At 35.6% G+C, this 19,229-nt stretch overlaps 1 protein-coding gene across 3 annotated transcripts in view; it reads right to left on the bottom strand.

Annotated features, from left to right (window-relative positions):
- DIAPH2 (diaphanous related formin 2) overlaps nt 1–19,229 on the bottom strand; it is an 863,347-nt gene that overhangs the window by 429,185 nt on the left and 414,933 nt on the right. For all 3 annotated transcript variants that reach the window (XM_024761235.1, XM_024761244.1, XM_024761229.1), the window contains one exon: nt 10,600–10,701. In XM_024761235.1, coding sequence (XP_024617003.1) covers nt 10,600–10,701 — 102 coding nt within the window. The remainder of the gene's footprint in view (nt 1–10,599; nt 10,702–19,229) is intronic.

The raw sequence follows: 19,229 nt of genomic DNA, 5'->3' as shown, positions 1-19,229 counted from the left end.
TCCTTTATTTTCACTGTTAACTGGCTATCATTAGCACAGAAGCATGTTTCCTATCATTTTATATGTTTAGGAAGTAGTGGTTTTTCAGTCTCCCTGATGGTTAAAAAAGCTATATAACTATTTTGACCAGGTGCTAGTCACCATATACCTGTCCTTCTGCCCATGCTCTGTAGGACTTGTAGGAACCCTGCTCACCAGGGTGGCCTTGGTCTGAGATCCACAAGGAATTTAAACCCTAGGCTTACATAGATTTTCTTTTAGTCTTGCTTCAGTTCTAATACCACTTGTTTTCATTCATATTTGTATCCTTTCTGGGCTTTGTATTTCAATCCTTGGCCTACAAACCCAAAGAGCAGGGATTTGATCTTTTTTTCAATACCAGCTCCAACCAAAATAATGGCCAAAAGTGTACTTTAGTAATTATAATAACAATAATAATGGCGAATGACATTTATTGAGTACTCTGTGCCAGACATTTTTCTACAGATGTGTTATATACATATATGCAGATTTGATTCTCAAAACAACCCTAGGAAAAGGTTATTAGCCTTAGTCTCATTCTAAAGATGAGAAAAGTGAGACACAGAAGTACTAAGGAACTAGCACAGAGTCAAATTGTATGTTGAAGATCTGGAGATTTGAACTCAGGCATTCTGGCTACAGAATCCAGACTCTCAACCACTACACCACGCCGTCTCTTGAGTCATACTGAGAGCAGTATGTATGAGTGGCTGAAGGAGAGATTAGGAGCAGGGATACCATTAGTTAAGTCTTCAAATGGTCTTAGAAACAGGTAATGACCTAGGATGTTGACAGTAGGAAGGGAAAGGAAGCAATAGATACAAGAGGCAGAATTAAGGAAGAAGCAGTGGGACTTAATAAATGACCAGGTATGGGAGGAGAAAGTCAAAGATGGCTCCAAGGTGTAAAGTCCTTTGTGAGGTAAAATGTTGTTGGCATTAATGAAGGCTGAAGGAGATGCTGATTTGATGCAGTTTACTGTTTGTTTTTTTTTTGGTTTCAGAGAATGAGGATAGATGAATTTGCTTCCCCTGATCTGCTGCCTACACTTCAGTAAGCTAATCAGGGACTAAGGCAGTGGGGGCCGGTAGGGTACAGCTTAGTAGCAAATTCAACCAAAGGACTGAATCTAGAAACTTTTGCATAGTTAGTTAGACTGTGTGAAACTAATCCACCTAATTTTTCTGCTTCAGTTTCCTCATTTGTAAAGTAGGGGAAAGTCCTGTCGAGCAGTCTTGTTTTGATAATTAGGTAGGAGCCAAATAAATGATCCAAATATATTCTTTCTTTCTGTTTTAGTCTCTGCCTCTAGAGTTATGGAAAGGTGAGGTAAACAGTGCGAGATTCAGAAGTGAAAAATATTACTTGGATGTTACCAAGACATTTTTATTAGCATTTAAGTGAACTTGGTTCACCATCCTCTCAGACACCAGTGTTTTTTATTATTAACAAAGACACTATTAGATCCCCACTATGAAAACTCCAAATCTTGGAGTCATATTCAAATCCTGGTAAAGACAATGTAATTTAATACCATTCCTTGCCTATATTTTAACCTGAAGAATTTCTTAGAATTGGTTCTTATTTTCAATTCTCACCATTCAAGCTTAAAATTTATGTACTTTAAGGTTGAATTACTAAAATAGACTATTTAAATATGTTCCCTGATCCCTCCAGCCTTCCCCCCTCTAAATCCTCACATGAATAGTAAAATGACACCTCTATAATAGGGAAATAATATTGCTTTCTTGGCATTTTGAGTTTTAGGTATTGTTATGATATCTGATAGCATTTGGAAATTCAGTTCTTGAGTTTAGGAGGAGATAAGTATCAGAGTTGGCAGATTTGGGAGTGACTGGAATAGATGTTGTGAAAAGCAGGTTGTTGATGAGGAGAGTGTATAGAGAGAAAAATCAAAGACTGCACCTTGTGTAGCACCTAGCATGGGTCTTTGCATTTATTAGACATTCAAATATTTGCTGACTGATTTTAAAAGCACTCCTTAGATGACTAACCATTTTCTGGATCTTCTCCCAAGGAGGACAGACAGGTTGTCTATTGAACAAAATTAACAGCCGACGGTAATGTTTTACTGTCCCCAAAATAATGTCTTCAGCTAAGATGTCAAACCAGAAATGCTAGGGAATTAACTTTGTTGAACTGCTGTTACTGGATATAATCTATCATCAGTCAACCTGATTCAGGGAAGAGGTTGTGCATCATAAGAGGATCAGAGTTGACCTCTGACTTGGCAAAATTTCTTCCTTCATTTACTCACTAGATTAAAGTTTAGTGCAGAGCAGGTGATAAACATCATTGGTGATTTGAAAAAAAAATCCTTGTAAAACAAATGGATGGATGGATGTATTCATTCATACAAACAGAAACTCCAATATCAGCAAAGTGCTGGATTGGGAAGCAGATGCATAGTGTGAAGAGGTATCACAGTAGGCTGATGTGAGGCAGGAGGAGGGCACCCTACTCCCTATGTAAAGTCATTAGCTACCAAATGTGTCATCCCAACGGTATTGCCCAGGCTCAATCTTAGCCCGAATTCAGAGCCCCGTATAACTATTTTGAAGGGTAGGTTCGAGAGAATTTTCCCCTTAATCCTCAGAGAGGGAGAGAAACCATTCTCTACATTCTCTAGATCTATAAGGTACATTGTAGTGGAAGAAACAGGGACTTTTGAGTTATACAGACATGGACTTGAACTATACTTCTGTTACTTTATAGTTATGATCTAATCCAAGTTACTGAATGTTTCTGAGACTTTATGTCCCCATCAGTAAAATGTATTCCTTAAGTCACTCATGCAAGTTGCAGTAAGACTTAAATGAGATCCTATGTGTAACATTACTGTCATGGTAGCTGACACAATGGAAGCACTCTGAAACAATAGCTATTGTTGTTATTACCCTCTTTACTCATCCTCAGAAATTCCTAAGAAGGTACCATGGTCCCTGACTATTCTCCCAAACCTGAGATAAAGTTTCTCTCATCCACAGTTAAGGAATGTGTGTTACCAGGGCTTGGTGAAGAATGTCCCCCATTAACTATTTCACACTTCATAAATATTGTGCAGTGCTCCTTTCAGTCCGTTTCAATGCATAATATACATTTACTATTAGAAATGTTAGCACTGAAAATGTGATACTGTAAAAATCAAGAGGATTATGGAGGAAATAATCTCCTTGTTAATCTTCAGGGTAGATGAAACTATATGGATGCATCTCTTTACAGGAGCCACAAAACAGTATGCTTTGATGATACTAATAGAATTTGCTGCAATCAGAAGTGTGAATTTTTATGATCAGACCAGGGTAGACTGATAGACAATAGTTGAATCTCCATTAGAGGATTTGAGTGTGTAAGGGAATGTCTTGGATAACTAAGCTTAGAAATCATAGGAAGCACTGAGCGACATCCCCAGCCACAGATATAATTATTAAAAGGTGCATGTCTCATAAAGGCATTTGAATGCACCTAAGTGATATAAGGAAATGTAACAAAAAGTTGGCTGAAATGTATGTTTGTTTTTCCTTGTGGTTCCTCGCCACATTTTAGATGACTGGCATCCTTTGTTTTATAATTCATTCCTTGAAGTGCTGTAGGCTGGTGACCAAGGTGTTGTATTATGTAGGGGATTTTTTTGTGTTACAAGATACTTGTCTGTCAAATCACATCAAGCAGCTATCATTTCTTTAGCTGATCTGCACTATATTAAAAAGAAAAAACTGTGCCCTGACGGCTTTAGTGAGAGCAGCTACTAGTGGGTTATTTCCCCAAAGAGTTAGACACAGTTTTGCTTATATAATTTGAATTTTACACACTTCACTAGCTATGCACCTGGTGAATATTGATGTTCTGCCATACTACCATAAGAATCCAGAGAGAAAGAGAAAAGACCCAAGTGTAACAATCGTGTGCGAAGAAGGAGGAGGTAGCCACATGCCACTCCTGCAGTCACGTGTCACTCACCTTTAAGGGGATTTCTGTTTTCATTTTGCATTGCTAAGAAGCACACCTTCAACTGCCATCATATGTGAACATAACTATGATCTTCTAGTGTCTTCAAAATATGTTAAAAATTCATTGGAATTAACAGATATATTTGTAAGAAATATACATTTGTTACAAGGTGTCCCCTCCATACCTAAATACTATTGGGACCCAATGTATGGATACACTGAATATACAGAATAATTTTGTATCAGTGACTATAATTAAGGTGATGATAATGAAGTGACAATAAAGAAGAGTGGATTTAAGTTAGAAAGCAGGCAGAATTGCCTATAAAAGTTGTGAGATTCAGACTCCACGACTGAGCAAATGTCTGCCTGGAAGTATGGAAATAAAGCAAGGACATCTGTGATTCTCTGTTAAATAAATCATTTTACTATCCTATTTAGACATAACCCCCTCCAGACTAGGCTCTCTACTGCTCACTGCTGTACTTTATGCAGTACACCTAGTACTTGGACTGCACAAAATCATCAATACAGGTACATCTGCTGTATGGAGCCAATGGCAAATGTTTGTGTACTAGATATCAGGAGAGATAAGAGCCATGGTTGATCTGTAAAATGAGGCTTTGGAAAAACGGAGTGTTGAAAACTGACTGTACCCCAGAAAAGCAATGATATGCTGATAGAGAATATTTTCCCCAAATAGAATGATATGTGGAAATTATGCATCAACAAACATTTACTCATCTACAGTCTGGAACAGAAAATGGTAACAATGTCGGCCCCAAGAGACACTGGAAATTCAGAAGAATTACACTAAGAATTAGAGCAAGAATTTCAAAACATCCTTCTGAAAACAACTGTCTGAAGCCAAGAACGGCCATCAGAGCATCTGTAATGGTAATGCTATGCTGCTATCTTACGGATTACTGATATATGGAAAAGGAAAAGGGGTTAATTTTTTATTTTTTAAAAATTTAATGAAAAGCAGTCAACAGCAAAATTGATTGACATCCCCAGACTTAATCTGAATATTCAGTTTTCAGGTGGTTTTATTTTACCTCATTTTATTGCAAAAGCTGATGGAAATAAGCAATCTTGTCACAAAATGGACTATTATGAGAAGTTAATGAAATGAACAAGAATCTGAATACATGGATTTGAGAACGAGTCATGGCGAGTCTTCTTTTACTTGATCTCACAATTATTAAACCAGCTTTTTTTCAGATAAAATAAATGTACATCTGGAAGTAAGAGCTAGCATTCATATTTACAGAAGGAATGAAAATAGAAACAATCAAGGCATTACATATCAAAACACTGAACACTTTGAATGAAAGCAGATAAAGAAAAATGCAATTTTCCCAATGAATATGCAAACCTGAATAATTTAATATTAATGGAACAGAAAAGCTACAATTTTCCATCCAAACTAATTGCCTTTGATGATATGTAGGAGAAAAAAAAAAGCTTTTAAGAATTTCCTTTTCACCTGGTTAAGCTATCTTGAATAGAGCTCATAAGCTCTTAGGGGACTTTAAAAAAATTAAAAAGCACACTGACTTTATAGTTGTACTTCCAACAATAGGCATAAATCCACTCCTCCTGCCTTCACATATTTATGTAGAGAAAGAAAAAAGTTAAATGTGCTGTCAGTAGTATCACATAATCTTTGCTTTTCATTATAAATGTTTTTATGCACAAGGCTATCTCAACATCTTTTTATTAGATTATAGCTTTAGAATGTTTTTAATTGAAAAATATGGGTAATTTTTGAGGTCAGAAAAACAAAGTACCAATTACCAAGAGAACTAATTATTGCCTTCTTTTTCTCAGAAGATGTGTTAGTTTAATAGATACACATAGTATGGGTCTTCATCCTCAGTGCAAGACAAGTGGAAGTTTCCGTCACTCTGAGGTTTAAGAACAGCTGAGCTGCAAACACACTCAGAAGAATCTAAAAGCTCCTGCTGGGGGTTCTAACTGGCAGAGCTTTCAAAGATCTGTGCTTTATTCCCAGTAAAGGTACAGCACATAATTACAACAATGTACCAAATTCAATTCTGTGTGAGGCAGGTCGGAGGACAAGTCAGTGGGAAGCTATGCTGCCAATATACCCCCCTAAAGAAAAGGATTATTGATCATAGAAGGTGTGGGAACTAGCATACCCCTCTTCCCAGGAGGTCTGCTTGGGAAGACCTCCTGGGAAGAGAGATATGCTAGCTTTTTTATTTGTTTCTTTTCTCTCTCTCTTGCTCTCGCTTTTTTTGGCTTCTTTTTAACTTATTACATGTGAATATAAGCAAGCAAACCCAATGATGCTGCTTTGAAAAAAAAAAAAAAAGAAAACAAAACACCCAAAAAGTTTAGAGAAAGCTTAGAGAAAGCTTAGCAGCCCAGTCAATGTCTCAGGTAAGTTTATTTCTTTCAAAAAGTCAAAGCCAGATTCTTCCCTAGTCTTGCCAATTTTATTCTTTTCTGTTTGATGATGATTTTAATGAATCTTGCAGGAGTAATCACACTTCTGGCCTATGTCTATGCCTAACTGATGAGATTTTGTTTTTATCATCCAGGAAGTTATATACTAATGGAAACTCTATAGGACACTGGCAAGGGTGATAGGTGTAAAATTAGGAAAGAGTATTTATCGCTAGAGAAGGCAAAGAAAGAAAAGGACTCAGTAAGGAATCTAAATTCTTCAATGTTATCAAGTGCCATATGGATACAGAATTAGGACTGAAAAGAGCCCACTTGATTTTGCATTCAAGCTAATACATTCAACAAACATTTGGTAAGTATATGTCATGTGAATTAAATCAATATGATACATATACTTAAAGAAGTTGCAATCTAGCAGGGGTTATAGATATGCAATAAATAACCTCGCAATTAAATATTTAATTAAAAACCATGAGAAAGGAAAAGAAAAAAGGTGCTCTGAGAGAGTTTAATAGGGAGACCTAATTTTAATTGATAGGTAAGTGAAGGCATCACGGAGAGAATGAAATTTAAGCGGAAACTCGAAGAATAAGCAGGAGAGAGGCAGGCAGCGAGTGGGAGTAAGAGGGAGCAATGTGTGTAATGGTCCAAAGGCAGGAAATAGCATGGTAAATTCAGAAAACAACGCACTGATGCTTTAAGCAGATAGATAAATAATGATGCAACACAAATGTACTCTAGAAATGTCACATTGAGGGCTGTGCCGAGGCCGATTTGGAAAACAGCAAAAGTATAAGTGGAAAAAACAGGCTAAAAGTATATTATAATGGTTAAGGGAAAGATGATGCTGGCTTGGGCTAAAGTGGTGACGGCACAGAAAAAGAGAAGTGAGTAGAACCGATGTATATTTTAGATACAATTAGGAGGTAATTAATGATCCCTTCTAGATCAGTTTCAATGCATTGTTTAAGGCAGAATTCTGATTGCTGTTTGTTAAATAGTAACTAGAGGTAAGGAAGTAGAGAACAAATACACTAATCTTTGAAAAAACTGATGCTAGGTAATGAAGAGAGGGCAGTAGCTATCATGGACCTCAGGGCCAGTGAAGGATTTTTATTCATCCATCCATCCATCCATCCAGCTATCCATTCATACATTTTTAGGCAGTGAATGACTTAAGAAGATGCTTTTCTTCTTAAGAGAAGGGCAGAGTGGAGATTGACAAACTGAAGAGGCAATAGAATAACAGAACAAGGGTAGGCAGGGGATAATAATGCCTTAAACAGAGATAAGTAACTTAGTATGTAGTAGACTATCTCACACACACGTGGACGTGTACACACGTGCACACACCAGCTCAGTACAGTGGTTAAAATCACAATCCATGATGTCAGATTGCCTGGGATTGAATTCTGTACCTATTCCTTACTATGTAAACTTGGACAAGGTCCCCAGCCTTCCTTGGCCTTAGTTTCTTCATCTGTAACATGAAGCTAATAATAGTGCCAATCTCATAGGGCTGTGAGGAATTCATGAGACGGTACATGTAAAAACGCTTAGCATAGAATCAGACACAGTAACACCTCAATACATTCTTATTTCTATCACTAATCATGACAACAATAGTATTAGTGATAATAAAGTATCCCTCTTTCTAAGGTTTGACAGCGAGGAAGCTAATAAAAGATATGGGTAGAGATAACTGTAGGTAGGAGAGATGTTGGAAGTTCTGAAGCCTAGGTGCTTTCCCTTTTCCCTGGTAAGAGATTAGGTTGTTTGTAGTAAGTGAAAAGAATGGGGAGGGGAGGGAGTGAAGACTTGTGGAAAGCAGGTAAGATACGGTATAGGGTATAGCCGCTATGGAAAAATGAAAGACTGCTGAATAGGAACAAGTAAAATAACTGATGAAATGGCAAAGAAAGTCCCGCCAAGGTAAAAGCTAAAATGTCATAAAGACACCAATTCGCTCAGTTCACCAAAGAGAACAGGGAGGCATAAAGCCAGAGAGTTAGAGGCAGAATGAGAATGCAAAGGAGCTCAGGTTTTATTCTGTAAACTCTGGAAGACACTGAAGGGTTTTAATACAGAAATCATAAGGTTAATATAGATTTTAAGATGACTATACTAATACTTTTGATGGGGGAAGAAAGCAGAAGTAAGACAACCAGTTTGGAGCCTTTCTCATTAGGGCAGATGATTCTCTGCATTTCCAAAGTTGTCCTAAATGTAGGCTGTCAATATATTTTGGGGATTAAAAAGTATTTGGGGGTTTCCAGACAGAAGTGAATTTAATTTCAGCATAGACCAGGAGAAATATATTTGAACATAATTTTTACTTTTAGAGATCTAAACTATGCTATTTTTAATCTCAGGCTCATACTTGGTTTGAATAATTGTCCTATAATTCAATTCAAACAACACTTATCTACTATCTATTATATACAATATATACATGCTTACATACATAGTTAAAAGACTGAGTCATATCATTATTTCAAGAATCTTTTTGCTAGATATATATGAGATGACCTAAACTTTATTTGGCACATCCTGATTGATACTGCCTTAGGTAATTTACACAGCATAAACTACTTTGTAATGTCCTTGACTATTTCCCCTACAGACATGTAGCTAAGGATGGGGAGAGTGAATAAGAGGACCAGGTGACTTCATGTTCACAGCCCCAGAATTATTTATGGTTAGGTGCACAAACAAGAAATCTCTTTCATTTTCTACTTTGCTTTGAGTTCAGAAGTTATATTGCTTTTTATGTCCCCAAACTTCATTTCCTCAGTGTGGTACCAAGGATATTCCTCTTGAAGGATTTGCTTGGCAAACTAATACATCTTCCAAGATAAACCGCATTCAGAAAAAAAATGGCTTCAGAGAAATTGTGTAGTGTACCTACTGTTAAACTCATAACCACCATGGCACAGCTGAATTCTCAGATGGTATATAGCCTTGCTTCAATTATAATATGAATTCAAGTAGCTTAAGTTTCAAGTGTGGACTTTGGTCTAGAAAATTTTACTGTTTAATATTGTGTTAAAGTGCTGCTACCTAGTAAATAATATTTTGCCAGTTTAGTTGATTAATTTGCCTAACTAAAAAACAAGAGCTATCTCTTCCTCAGGTACCTTTACATGCTCTGTCTCACCCTAAATATACATTCCTGATTTGCTTTTCAAGGATTTGACAGAATCCTTCTACATCAGCATATACAATGCCATATCTGAAAATTAATAAACTCTAAATATGATCAAGCAGTTATTGCATATGTTCAAAAGGAACGTACTCTGTTCCATCTATCACATTTTGATTTTAAACAGGATTTTTAAATTGCAAAGTACCAAATCAGATCAATTCAAATACATTACTATTAAAGAGGTTAAACCTGAATGAACTTTTTAGCCAACCCAATATTTCAGATGAAGCAGACAGTGTTTGACTATTGGGTCCGGCGGTAATTTTAAGAAGTCTTAGTATGCACATGCAAAATGGTCAGAGAGCCAGGGTAAAACTGAAAGCTATAATAGAACTGTTTGTTCACATGGCAAACAAACTTGTATGGAACACCTAAGTCAAAAATAGCTTTTCTCTAAAAAAGTAAATAAATCATCATGCCCTCTTTCCCACCATCTTTTTAAAAATTTTTCCTATGAAATTTTCTTTCCAGCTGAAGCAGTGTACGTAAAGCTTTCAATCAATTAATGACACTCTATGGGATATCTGAAAATTCTTGTGCTTTTTCTAATACAATATATACCACAGAAAACAGTCTCCAGAACATTACTAATTATCTAGTTTCCACGCTTATTCTTAGCCTAACTCTTTTAGGGCTAAATTCTAGCATCAAGATCTAAATAGAAGAGAAAATAGTCAATACAATAATATGTATTATTTTCACATATTAATATCAGCACTGATATAGAGGAAGGCCCACGAGATGTCTAGAGGTATTTCATAATGTAAAACTTAATTTCTTTAGTTTTCAATAATATTATAAATAATAAACAAGGATTTTTTTTCCTGACAGCTAATGTTATATTAAGTTATGTAGTTATTATACAGTAGAAAAAAATATCAATGATTGAAATGTCTTTTTCTTTCACTGTTTCTGATAAGTGTTACCTCCAAGCTGAGTTTGTGGGCCCTTAGACTAGATACATACCACAACTCCAAACTGTTCAGGCTCACAAAGGTCATCATATTCATTCTTCAGCTGTGCTAATTCATTGAGTACCTTCTGCTCAGGAAGATGTTTTATAAGGTTCTAAAAAGAAATAAAAGCATAAAAGTTTAGTATTTCATGATTAGGATTATTAAACATGCATTAGCAACTCTAAAAGTGATTAACTAGAAAAGCGGATAAATTTCTGATTGTGGTTCTGCCATAGTACCAGTGTATCTTCCCCTTCTCCCCAAAAACTTAACCAAAAAATGAATGACAATTTAATGTGAATAAATACATAAACATGTTTGGTGTCTATGCACTACAGTACATAAATGTTAAATTAAAAAATCATATGACAATAAATAACAATCCAAAACTGACTAACTTTCTGGGCCTTAAACACATAGCATACTTTTTAAGTTTTATTTCCTGTCCTGGTAATTAGTCAATCTATATAAAAAACAGGAAAATACTATGTAGAATTAACTCATGGGCAATAATAATAATAATAATCAACTCTACTCTTCATAATTGGCAAAATTGGGAATCATCTTCAATCTTATAAACCACACCAAGCCTGTAAAAATTAATCTCCCATTATTTACAATATCTGTATTTTTTTTCTTTTTTTCTATTCCGTTCTTCTATGTGATTCCTAATTTCCAATACAATTATCAAGAAACAAGCCTAGCCTTGGCCCCTAAAGTCCATACATCATTTTCCCAGCTATTTCAGCTTTACCACCTCACAGCTGGCCACATAAGAGTCAAACACTGAGTCTGAGGGACAAGTGTGCAGCCCAACTAAAATATTCAAGCACATTAAAACTACCTTTCAGAACAACTTGAATATATATACAATATCTGTACTTAAATACATAATACATTCCAACTTTAATGGAGAACCAAGAAAAAGTGATGAAGTCTGATGCATGTTCAAGTCTGATACCTAAGAGAATCAACATTTATGAATTCTTCTCAACCTAGCTTATCTTGGACTTTGGTACAGTTCTAACTATCATCACATTAACCTGCAACCAATGTTTTGGGGATCTGTATGGAATTTAAAAAGGCATATAAAAGGGAAAAAAGCAGGAAACAAAGATTTAAGAAAATAGAGTTGATGAAAAATGGCAGAGAAGGAAGCTCCAGAGATTGATCCCTCCATCAAAGCAGCCACTGAGCTGGAAAGAGTGATTTAATAAACTATTTCAGAACTGTGGAACCTGACTGGATAATTCCAACAAGGGAAGTGTTTGATAAAGAGAGACTCTGGTAAGAGAATGACATGCATAAAACAGATACCATATACTATTCCTCAGCACCACTGTGAAGATAGTGCCTGAGTTGCCAAAGGGGACGGCTGATGCCAGGGTGAGCAGTGGGGACCTTGTTCTCCGAAATCTGGAGATCTGAGTTTTGGTTGGTTTGGCAGATGCTTGCCTTGGTTTCAACATTCTCTGGTTGCAGCAGCTTTCCCTGATGGCATCTATTGGAAGATTTAAACAGATAGAAACACCTCTCCTGCTTTTTGGAACCAGATATTTAAGGAAATCTTTGTCAGGTCACTGGCTGACAGAAGAGATAATGAAACCCAAACTACAATGACCACACAGAAGGAGTACACACTACCACTCTCAGCAAACAAAAATCAGCAGTCTGTAAGGAGTGGCAGAATCAGATCCCAGAGTTATAGTATATTCAAATGTCTAGTTCTCAAAAAAAAATTACAAAGCATGTGAAGAAATAGGAAACAGGGCCTGTGAAGGGGGAAAAAAAAAGAATTTGACAGAAACTATCCCTAAAGAAGCTCAGACTTTAAAGTTATTAGTCAAAAATATTAAATCAACTGTCTTAAACATGCTTAATGAGCTAAAGGAAACTATGGACAAATAACTAAAGGAAATCAGGAGGATGATGTTATGAACAGAATGAGAATATCAATAAAGATATAGAAATTACAGAAAGGAATCCAAAAGAAATTCTGGAAGTGAAAAGTACAATAACTGAAATGAAAAATTTACTAGAGGGGTTCCACAGCAAATTTGAGCAGCCAGAAGAAAGGACTGATGAACTGAAGATAAGGAAATCAAAATGATTCAGTCTGAGGAACAGAAAGATAAAAGAATGAAGAAAAATAAACAGAGCCTGAGGGATCTGTGAGACACCAAGCACACCAACATGTACATTGCAGGATTCCCAGAAGAGAAAGGGGCAGAAAAAATATATGAAGAAATAATGGTTGAAAACTTCCTAACTCTGATGAAATACATAAATATTCACATCCAAAAAGCTCATTAACTCCAAGCAGGACATCAAAGAGGTCCACTCTGAGACACTTCCTAATTAAACTGTCAAAATGTAGAAAAAGAATTTTTAAAGCAGCAATAGGGAAGTGAATTGTCACATTTAATAGATCCTCAACAGGATTAATATATTTCTCCCATAGGAGTCAAAAGGTTATATTTAAAGTGCTGAACTAAATGACTATCAATAAGAATTTTATATCCACGAAACCATCCTCCTCCAAGAATGAAAAACTAAGACATTCCCAAATTAACAATAACAACAACAAAAGAGATAATTTATTGCTAGCAAACCTGTCCTGCCAGAAATACTAAAGGAGGTCCTACAAGCAGAAATGAAATGACACCAAAAAGTAACTCAAAGACGTAAGAAGAAATAAAGAGCAAGGTAACTACATAGATAAATATAAAAGTCAATGTTATTGTACTTTGGTTTGTAACTCCTCTTTTTTTTCTATATGATTTAAAAGTAAAGTGCAAAAAACAATAATTATAAATCTTTGTTAATGGGCATATAATGTATAAACATGTAATCTATGACAACAGCAATATAAAGGGAGAAAAATGTACAGGAACACAGTGTTTATATATTATTACTGAAGTTAAGTTTTTATTATTAAGACTAGGTTGTTATAAGTTTAAGATGTTAATTTTAATCCCTAAGGTAATTACTAAGAAAATAACTAAAAATTACACAGAATAAAGAGAAGAATCAAAATAGTAGGCTACAAAAAAAAAAAACAAACACAACTAACTACAAAAATAGATAATAATAGAGAAATTAAGGAACAAAAACATGTAAGACATACAGAAAATGGCAGAAAAAAGCCCTTCCTTATGAATAATTAATTTAAATGTAAATGAATTAAACTCTCCAATTAAAAGAGTTTTGCAGAACAGATTTAAAAACAAACAAATATTATGTGCTCTTGGTGGGAATGTAAATTTGTACAGGCACTATGGAAAACAGTAAGGAGGTTCCTCAAAAATTTTTAAAAAGAACTATCATATAATCCAGCAATTCCACTTCTGGGTATATATCTGAAGAAAATGAAGTGACTATATCAAAGAGATATCAGTATGCCCATGTTCAATGCACTATTATTTACAATTTCCAAGATATGAAAACAACCTGTGTCCATTAATGGATGAATGAATAAAGAAGATGATACAACACACACACGCATGCACGCATGCGTGCATGCATGCCACAATGGAATACTATTCAGCCCTAAAAAAAGAATGAAATCTTGCAACAACACAGACGGACCTTGAGGGCATTATACTAAGTGAAATAAGTCAGACAGAGAAAGACAACTACCATATGATCTGATTTATGTGTGGACTCTCAAGAAACAAAAACAAAACAACAACCAAAAACCAAGTTGATAGATGCAGAAAACAGACTGGTGGTTGCTGGAGTTGGGGGGTGGGGAGCAAAATAGGTGAAGTGGGGTCAAAAGGGACAAACTTCCAGCTATAAAACAAGACATGGGGATGTAACATATGGCATGGTGACTATAGTTATTAACACTGTATTGCATATTTGAGAGTTCTAAGACAGTAGATCTTAAAAGTTCTCATCACAAGAAAAAAAAAAAGAAAATTTCTATATGTATGGTGACATATTGTGGTGATCATGTTACAATTATACAAATACTGAATCGTTATGTTGTACACCTGAAATTGATATGCTATGTGTCAATTATACCTCAATAAAACAAGTAAATAAATAAATAAAAACATATATCTTCTATATGCAGTCTACATGTGACTCACTTTCAATAAAAAGACAAAGTGTTGTTGAACAGGATGGAAAAAGATATTGCATATAAACAGTAACCAAAAAAAATAAAAAGCTGAGGTGTCTATTTTATTGTCAAACTAAATAGACTTTAAATCACAAAATGATAACAAACAAGATATTATATATTAATAAAAGTTTCAACCTATCAAGAAGATATAATTATAAACATATTCACATCTAAGAACAGAGCTCCAAAATATATGAAGTAAAAATGGACAGAATTGAAGGAAGAAACAGACAGTTGTAAAACAATAGTTGGAATGCAGGGGTGATTCAACATACAAAAACCAATCAATATAATATACCACATTAATAGAATGAAGGGGGAAAAACCCTCACATGATCATTTCAACTAATGCATGAAAAGCGTTTGACAAAATCCAACACACATTTGTGAGAAAAAAATACTCTTTAAACTAGGAGTAAAAGGAAGCTTTCTCAATATGATAAAGGTCATATATGAAAAAGTCACAGTTAACATCATACTCAATGGTGAAAGACTGAAAGCATATCTGTTAAGAACAAGAACAAGGCAAGGATGCCTGCTTACACCATGTCTATCCATCATAGTACTAGAAGTTCTAACCAGAGAAATTAGGCAAGAAAGAGAAATAAAAGTCATCCAAATTGTAAAAGAAAAAAAAAACTGTCTCTGTTTACAGATGGCATGATTTTATATGCAGAAAACACTAAATAATCCACCAAAAATAATCCACCAAAAATACTGATAGAGCTAATAAATGAATTCAGCAAAGTTTCAAGATACATAATCAGCACACAAAAATCAGTTGTATTTCTATGTACCATCAATGAACAATCTGGAGGCAAATTAAGAAAACAATTCCATTTATAATAGCATTTTTTAAAGCACCCACAATGAGATACCATTTCATGCACACTAGAATAGCTATTGCCAAAAAAATGGGAAATAACAAGTGTTGGTGAGGATGTGTTAAAATAGGAACCCTCATGCATTGCTGGTTGGAATGTAACATGGCACCAGCACTGTGGAAAACAGTTTGGTGGTTTCTTAGAAATTAAACATAGAACTACCGTATGACCCCACAATTCCACTCCTAGGTATGTATCAAAAACAAAACAACTGAAAACAGCGTCTCAAACAGATACCTGTACACAAATGTCCATAGCATCATTATTCAATAGCCAGCAGGTAGAAACAACCTACTTGTCCATCAACAGATGCATTGATAAATGCGGTATGTACATACAACAGAATATTATTCAGCCAAAAAAGGAAGTTTTGGTCCATGCTAAAACATGGATGAATCTTTTTATTTATTTATTTATTTTTTTTTTTATTTTTGCGGTACGCGGGCCTCTCACTGCTGTGGCCTCTCCCGTTGCGGAGCACAGGCTCCGGACGCACAGGCTCAGCGGCCATGGCTCACGGGCCCAGCCGCTCCGCAGCACATGGGATCTTCCCGGACCGGGGCACGAACCCGTGTCCCCTGCATCAGCAGGCGGACCCTCAACCACTGCGTCACCAGGGAAGCCCATAGATGAATCTTGAAAATATTTCGCTTAGTGAAATAAGATAGACAAAAAAGGACAAATAATGTATGAACCCACTTATGTGTGGTATCTAGAACAGACAAATTCTTAGAGACAGTAGAACAGAGGTTACCAGGGGCTAGGGGCAGAAGGGAATGGGGAGTTACTGCTTAAAAGGTATAGAGTTTCTTTTAGGATGATAAGAAAGTTCTGAAAATAATGGTGACGTTTGAACAACACTGTAAATATACTTAACACCACTTAAATTGTACAATTAAAATAGGTTAAATGGTACACTGTGTATTATTGATGTTTCCAGATCAAAAAAAAAAAAAAAGAGTAGACAACATATAGCCTTATAAGTCCCACAGGAAACAAATGTATCATGTTCTACTTTAAGTCCTCTTTTGTTCTCTCCATTTATCTTTTCTCTCCTCCCACTAATTCTGCGTTTCCACTAAGCTCTACACCTGCAATGGCACCGACTGTGTAACTGATGAGACCAAAGACTTAAAATATCACGTCCTTTGATTTAAAAGAAATACCGATGTTGATATAACAATATAAACATATAATCAAATGAAATTAAGAACATCTACTATTTTGCTTCATTAATATCATTTTCTTTTATAGAATGAAAAGGTAAGTAAATACCAAGGTGTTATTTCTATTTTTCTAGAATATTTCTGATGTATATAAATTGTTTTTAAAATTTTTTCTCTGTTAATGGGACCTTTTGTGAAGTATGTTATTAAGAAAAACAAAGAATCAGATTGGTAACTTGTATAATTTTCCCAACAGGGAAACTCAATTAGAAAGATTAAGAACATTAATATAATTATTAAAAATATCAATTCTGCATATTTCAAACTCTCCACCTCAATTTTAAGTTTTAACTGTGAAAATAACTATTACAGAATGAATCAAGTCTAAAATAGAATTTTAGCTCTGAATGTGAAACTTGTTGTTATTTTGCTTCTCTTCCAGCTGTAGATAACCTGTTAAGTCATCTTTACAGCACAGGCTCCACCGTAGGTGACATATCTTTTCTTTCTCTGTTTAGCTATATGAAATATTGAACACATTCGGTGGGCTTAGATGTATTCTGATTCTGGATATGGTCTTCTGACTGAGTTACAAGCTTATATAACTGCCAGTGCTTAGTGGGTTCTATTTGCAAATAAGGCTTAGAGTAACACTCTCTCAATGCGTGGCAGATGCAGACTACTTTATAGGACTTATTGCTTAATGAGCCCACTACCTCTAGAACCCCGTGTTGCAAGTGGCCATCACAGCCAACACATAAAGATGCCTGATTTTTTTCCCATACATACTGGACTTTATAGACAAAATGGAGTATAAGATCAGACATTAATAATGTTTTCATGCCCATCAATTCCTGAATAGAAGAGAAAGGAGGATTAGAAGACAGAGGAAAGAGAGACATAGTGGTACTCATTTGCCTCTATCCCCTTCACCTGCTCAATAGCATGTCAAGAGAGAAAACAGATGTTCAAGGCACAGTTTGAGACTAATGTGGACAGTCCTTGGAGTCAGTTGGAAGTCTATTTGTAAGGCCTCCTGGAAGAGAAATGTCCCACCTAATAGAAGGGAAGTGTGTATCATGTAGTCAGGCTGGGCCCAGTAAGAAAGCCTACATTTTGGAAAGGATCAGGGTGATTCTGAGCATAGTACATGTGTTTCTTGAATGTGTACCCACCCCCAACAGAGTCATATGTCTAAATGCTGTGGAAAGGGGAGCTGTGTGATGAGCATGGCTTGGGTATCCCCCAGATCAAGGATGTTAAAAAAGGAGACAAGGGAAGAAACACATGTTTCTGTATTTTGCCACAGGACACTCCACACCCTTGGCATCGAGAGGGCTTCAGTGCATACCACCTGTGCCCCGTGAGAAACTCCTCCCCTCTCCCCACATATAGTGGTCCTTAGAAAAGGGTTCAAAGCAGGAAATGAAGAAAATCACCCACAGCAGCTACATGGAAGCTGAAAAAATTAGTTCATGAGATGTGGAAGATATTCCCTGAGAGCCATAGAAACATCTAACATACGTAGTTTTTAAAAAGAATTAAGGTCCTGCAACAGCAGCTAGGAACAAGAGGAAGCAAAACACATGTGAACAGATGTGGACTGGGCTAGTGTTTAAAAGTCATATTGCCCAAGGACTCTGTACTTAAACAATTGTAAATAGCTTTTGACTTTAGCTGCCCTATTGATACTATCGCTACTTATGATCAGTAAATAAATTGCAAAGATGACTTCAGACACCCTCTATACTGTAAGGGAAAAGCTGTTCATAATAGCAGAAGCTAGGAATTATAAATTTTTAAGTACAACTTAAATTCTGGCAAACTGTGAGTTAATAGGCAAATATCCTATAAAGTTTCAACCCGTCTAGTTTTCCTTCCTGCTGCTCCTGCTTAATACCGGGCATCTTCTTTCAAATATTGTACGATTTGTGTTTAAAAGATCAATTCTAGGTCAGTATGAAAATTTCATCCTAGAAAATGTCAATGAGCTGAAGTTCACAAAGAAAACAACAAAGGGGAAAGCAGTAATCATGTCACCAAATGAGCAGATTTTTCTTCCTCTTTTACACATCACAAATTCACTTTCTGATGACTGTCACAGTTATCTGAAGGGATTTCTCCTAACAGGCCATAGGCTTTTAACTACTTTTTACATTTCTGCAATTACTCTATAATACTTTCAAAACTTTATTTCCTTTAAATGTTAATTGCATACATAAAGGTTAGTTAAGTGAAGGTATTGAACCATAATGCCCTTTCCTTCTTGCCAAAACATAACCTTTCTTTTTTAGCTTATATCTCATTAAGTCTTTTTAGCAGTAGGAAAGCCAAGTTAGGTTCACTGTGATTAAGTCTATCATTCCCCACGTAAATGGACTGGGACCAAAATTTCTTTTTAAAAATGTATTATTTATTCTTTTTAAAATTATACTATTACAGAGCATATATAAATATA

This window comes from Neophocaena asiaeorientalis, unplaced genomic scaffold, assembly GCF_003031525.2.
Source record: "Neophocaena asiaeorientalis asiaeorientalis breed wild unplaced genomic scaffold, Neophocaena_asiaeorientalis_V1.1 scaffold656, whole genome shotgun sequence".
Lineage (NCBI taxonomy): Eukaryota > Metazoa > Chordata > Mammalia > Artiodactyla > Phocoenidae > Neophocaena > Neophocaena asiaeorientalis.
The sequence above is the reverse complement of the archived record's forward strand: the minus strand, read 5'-3'. Positions and strand labels throughout refer to the sequence as shown.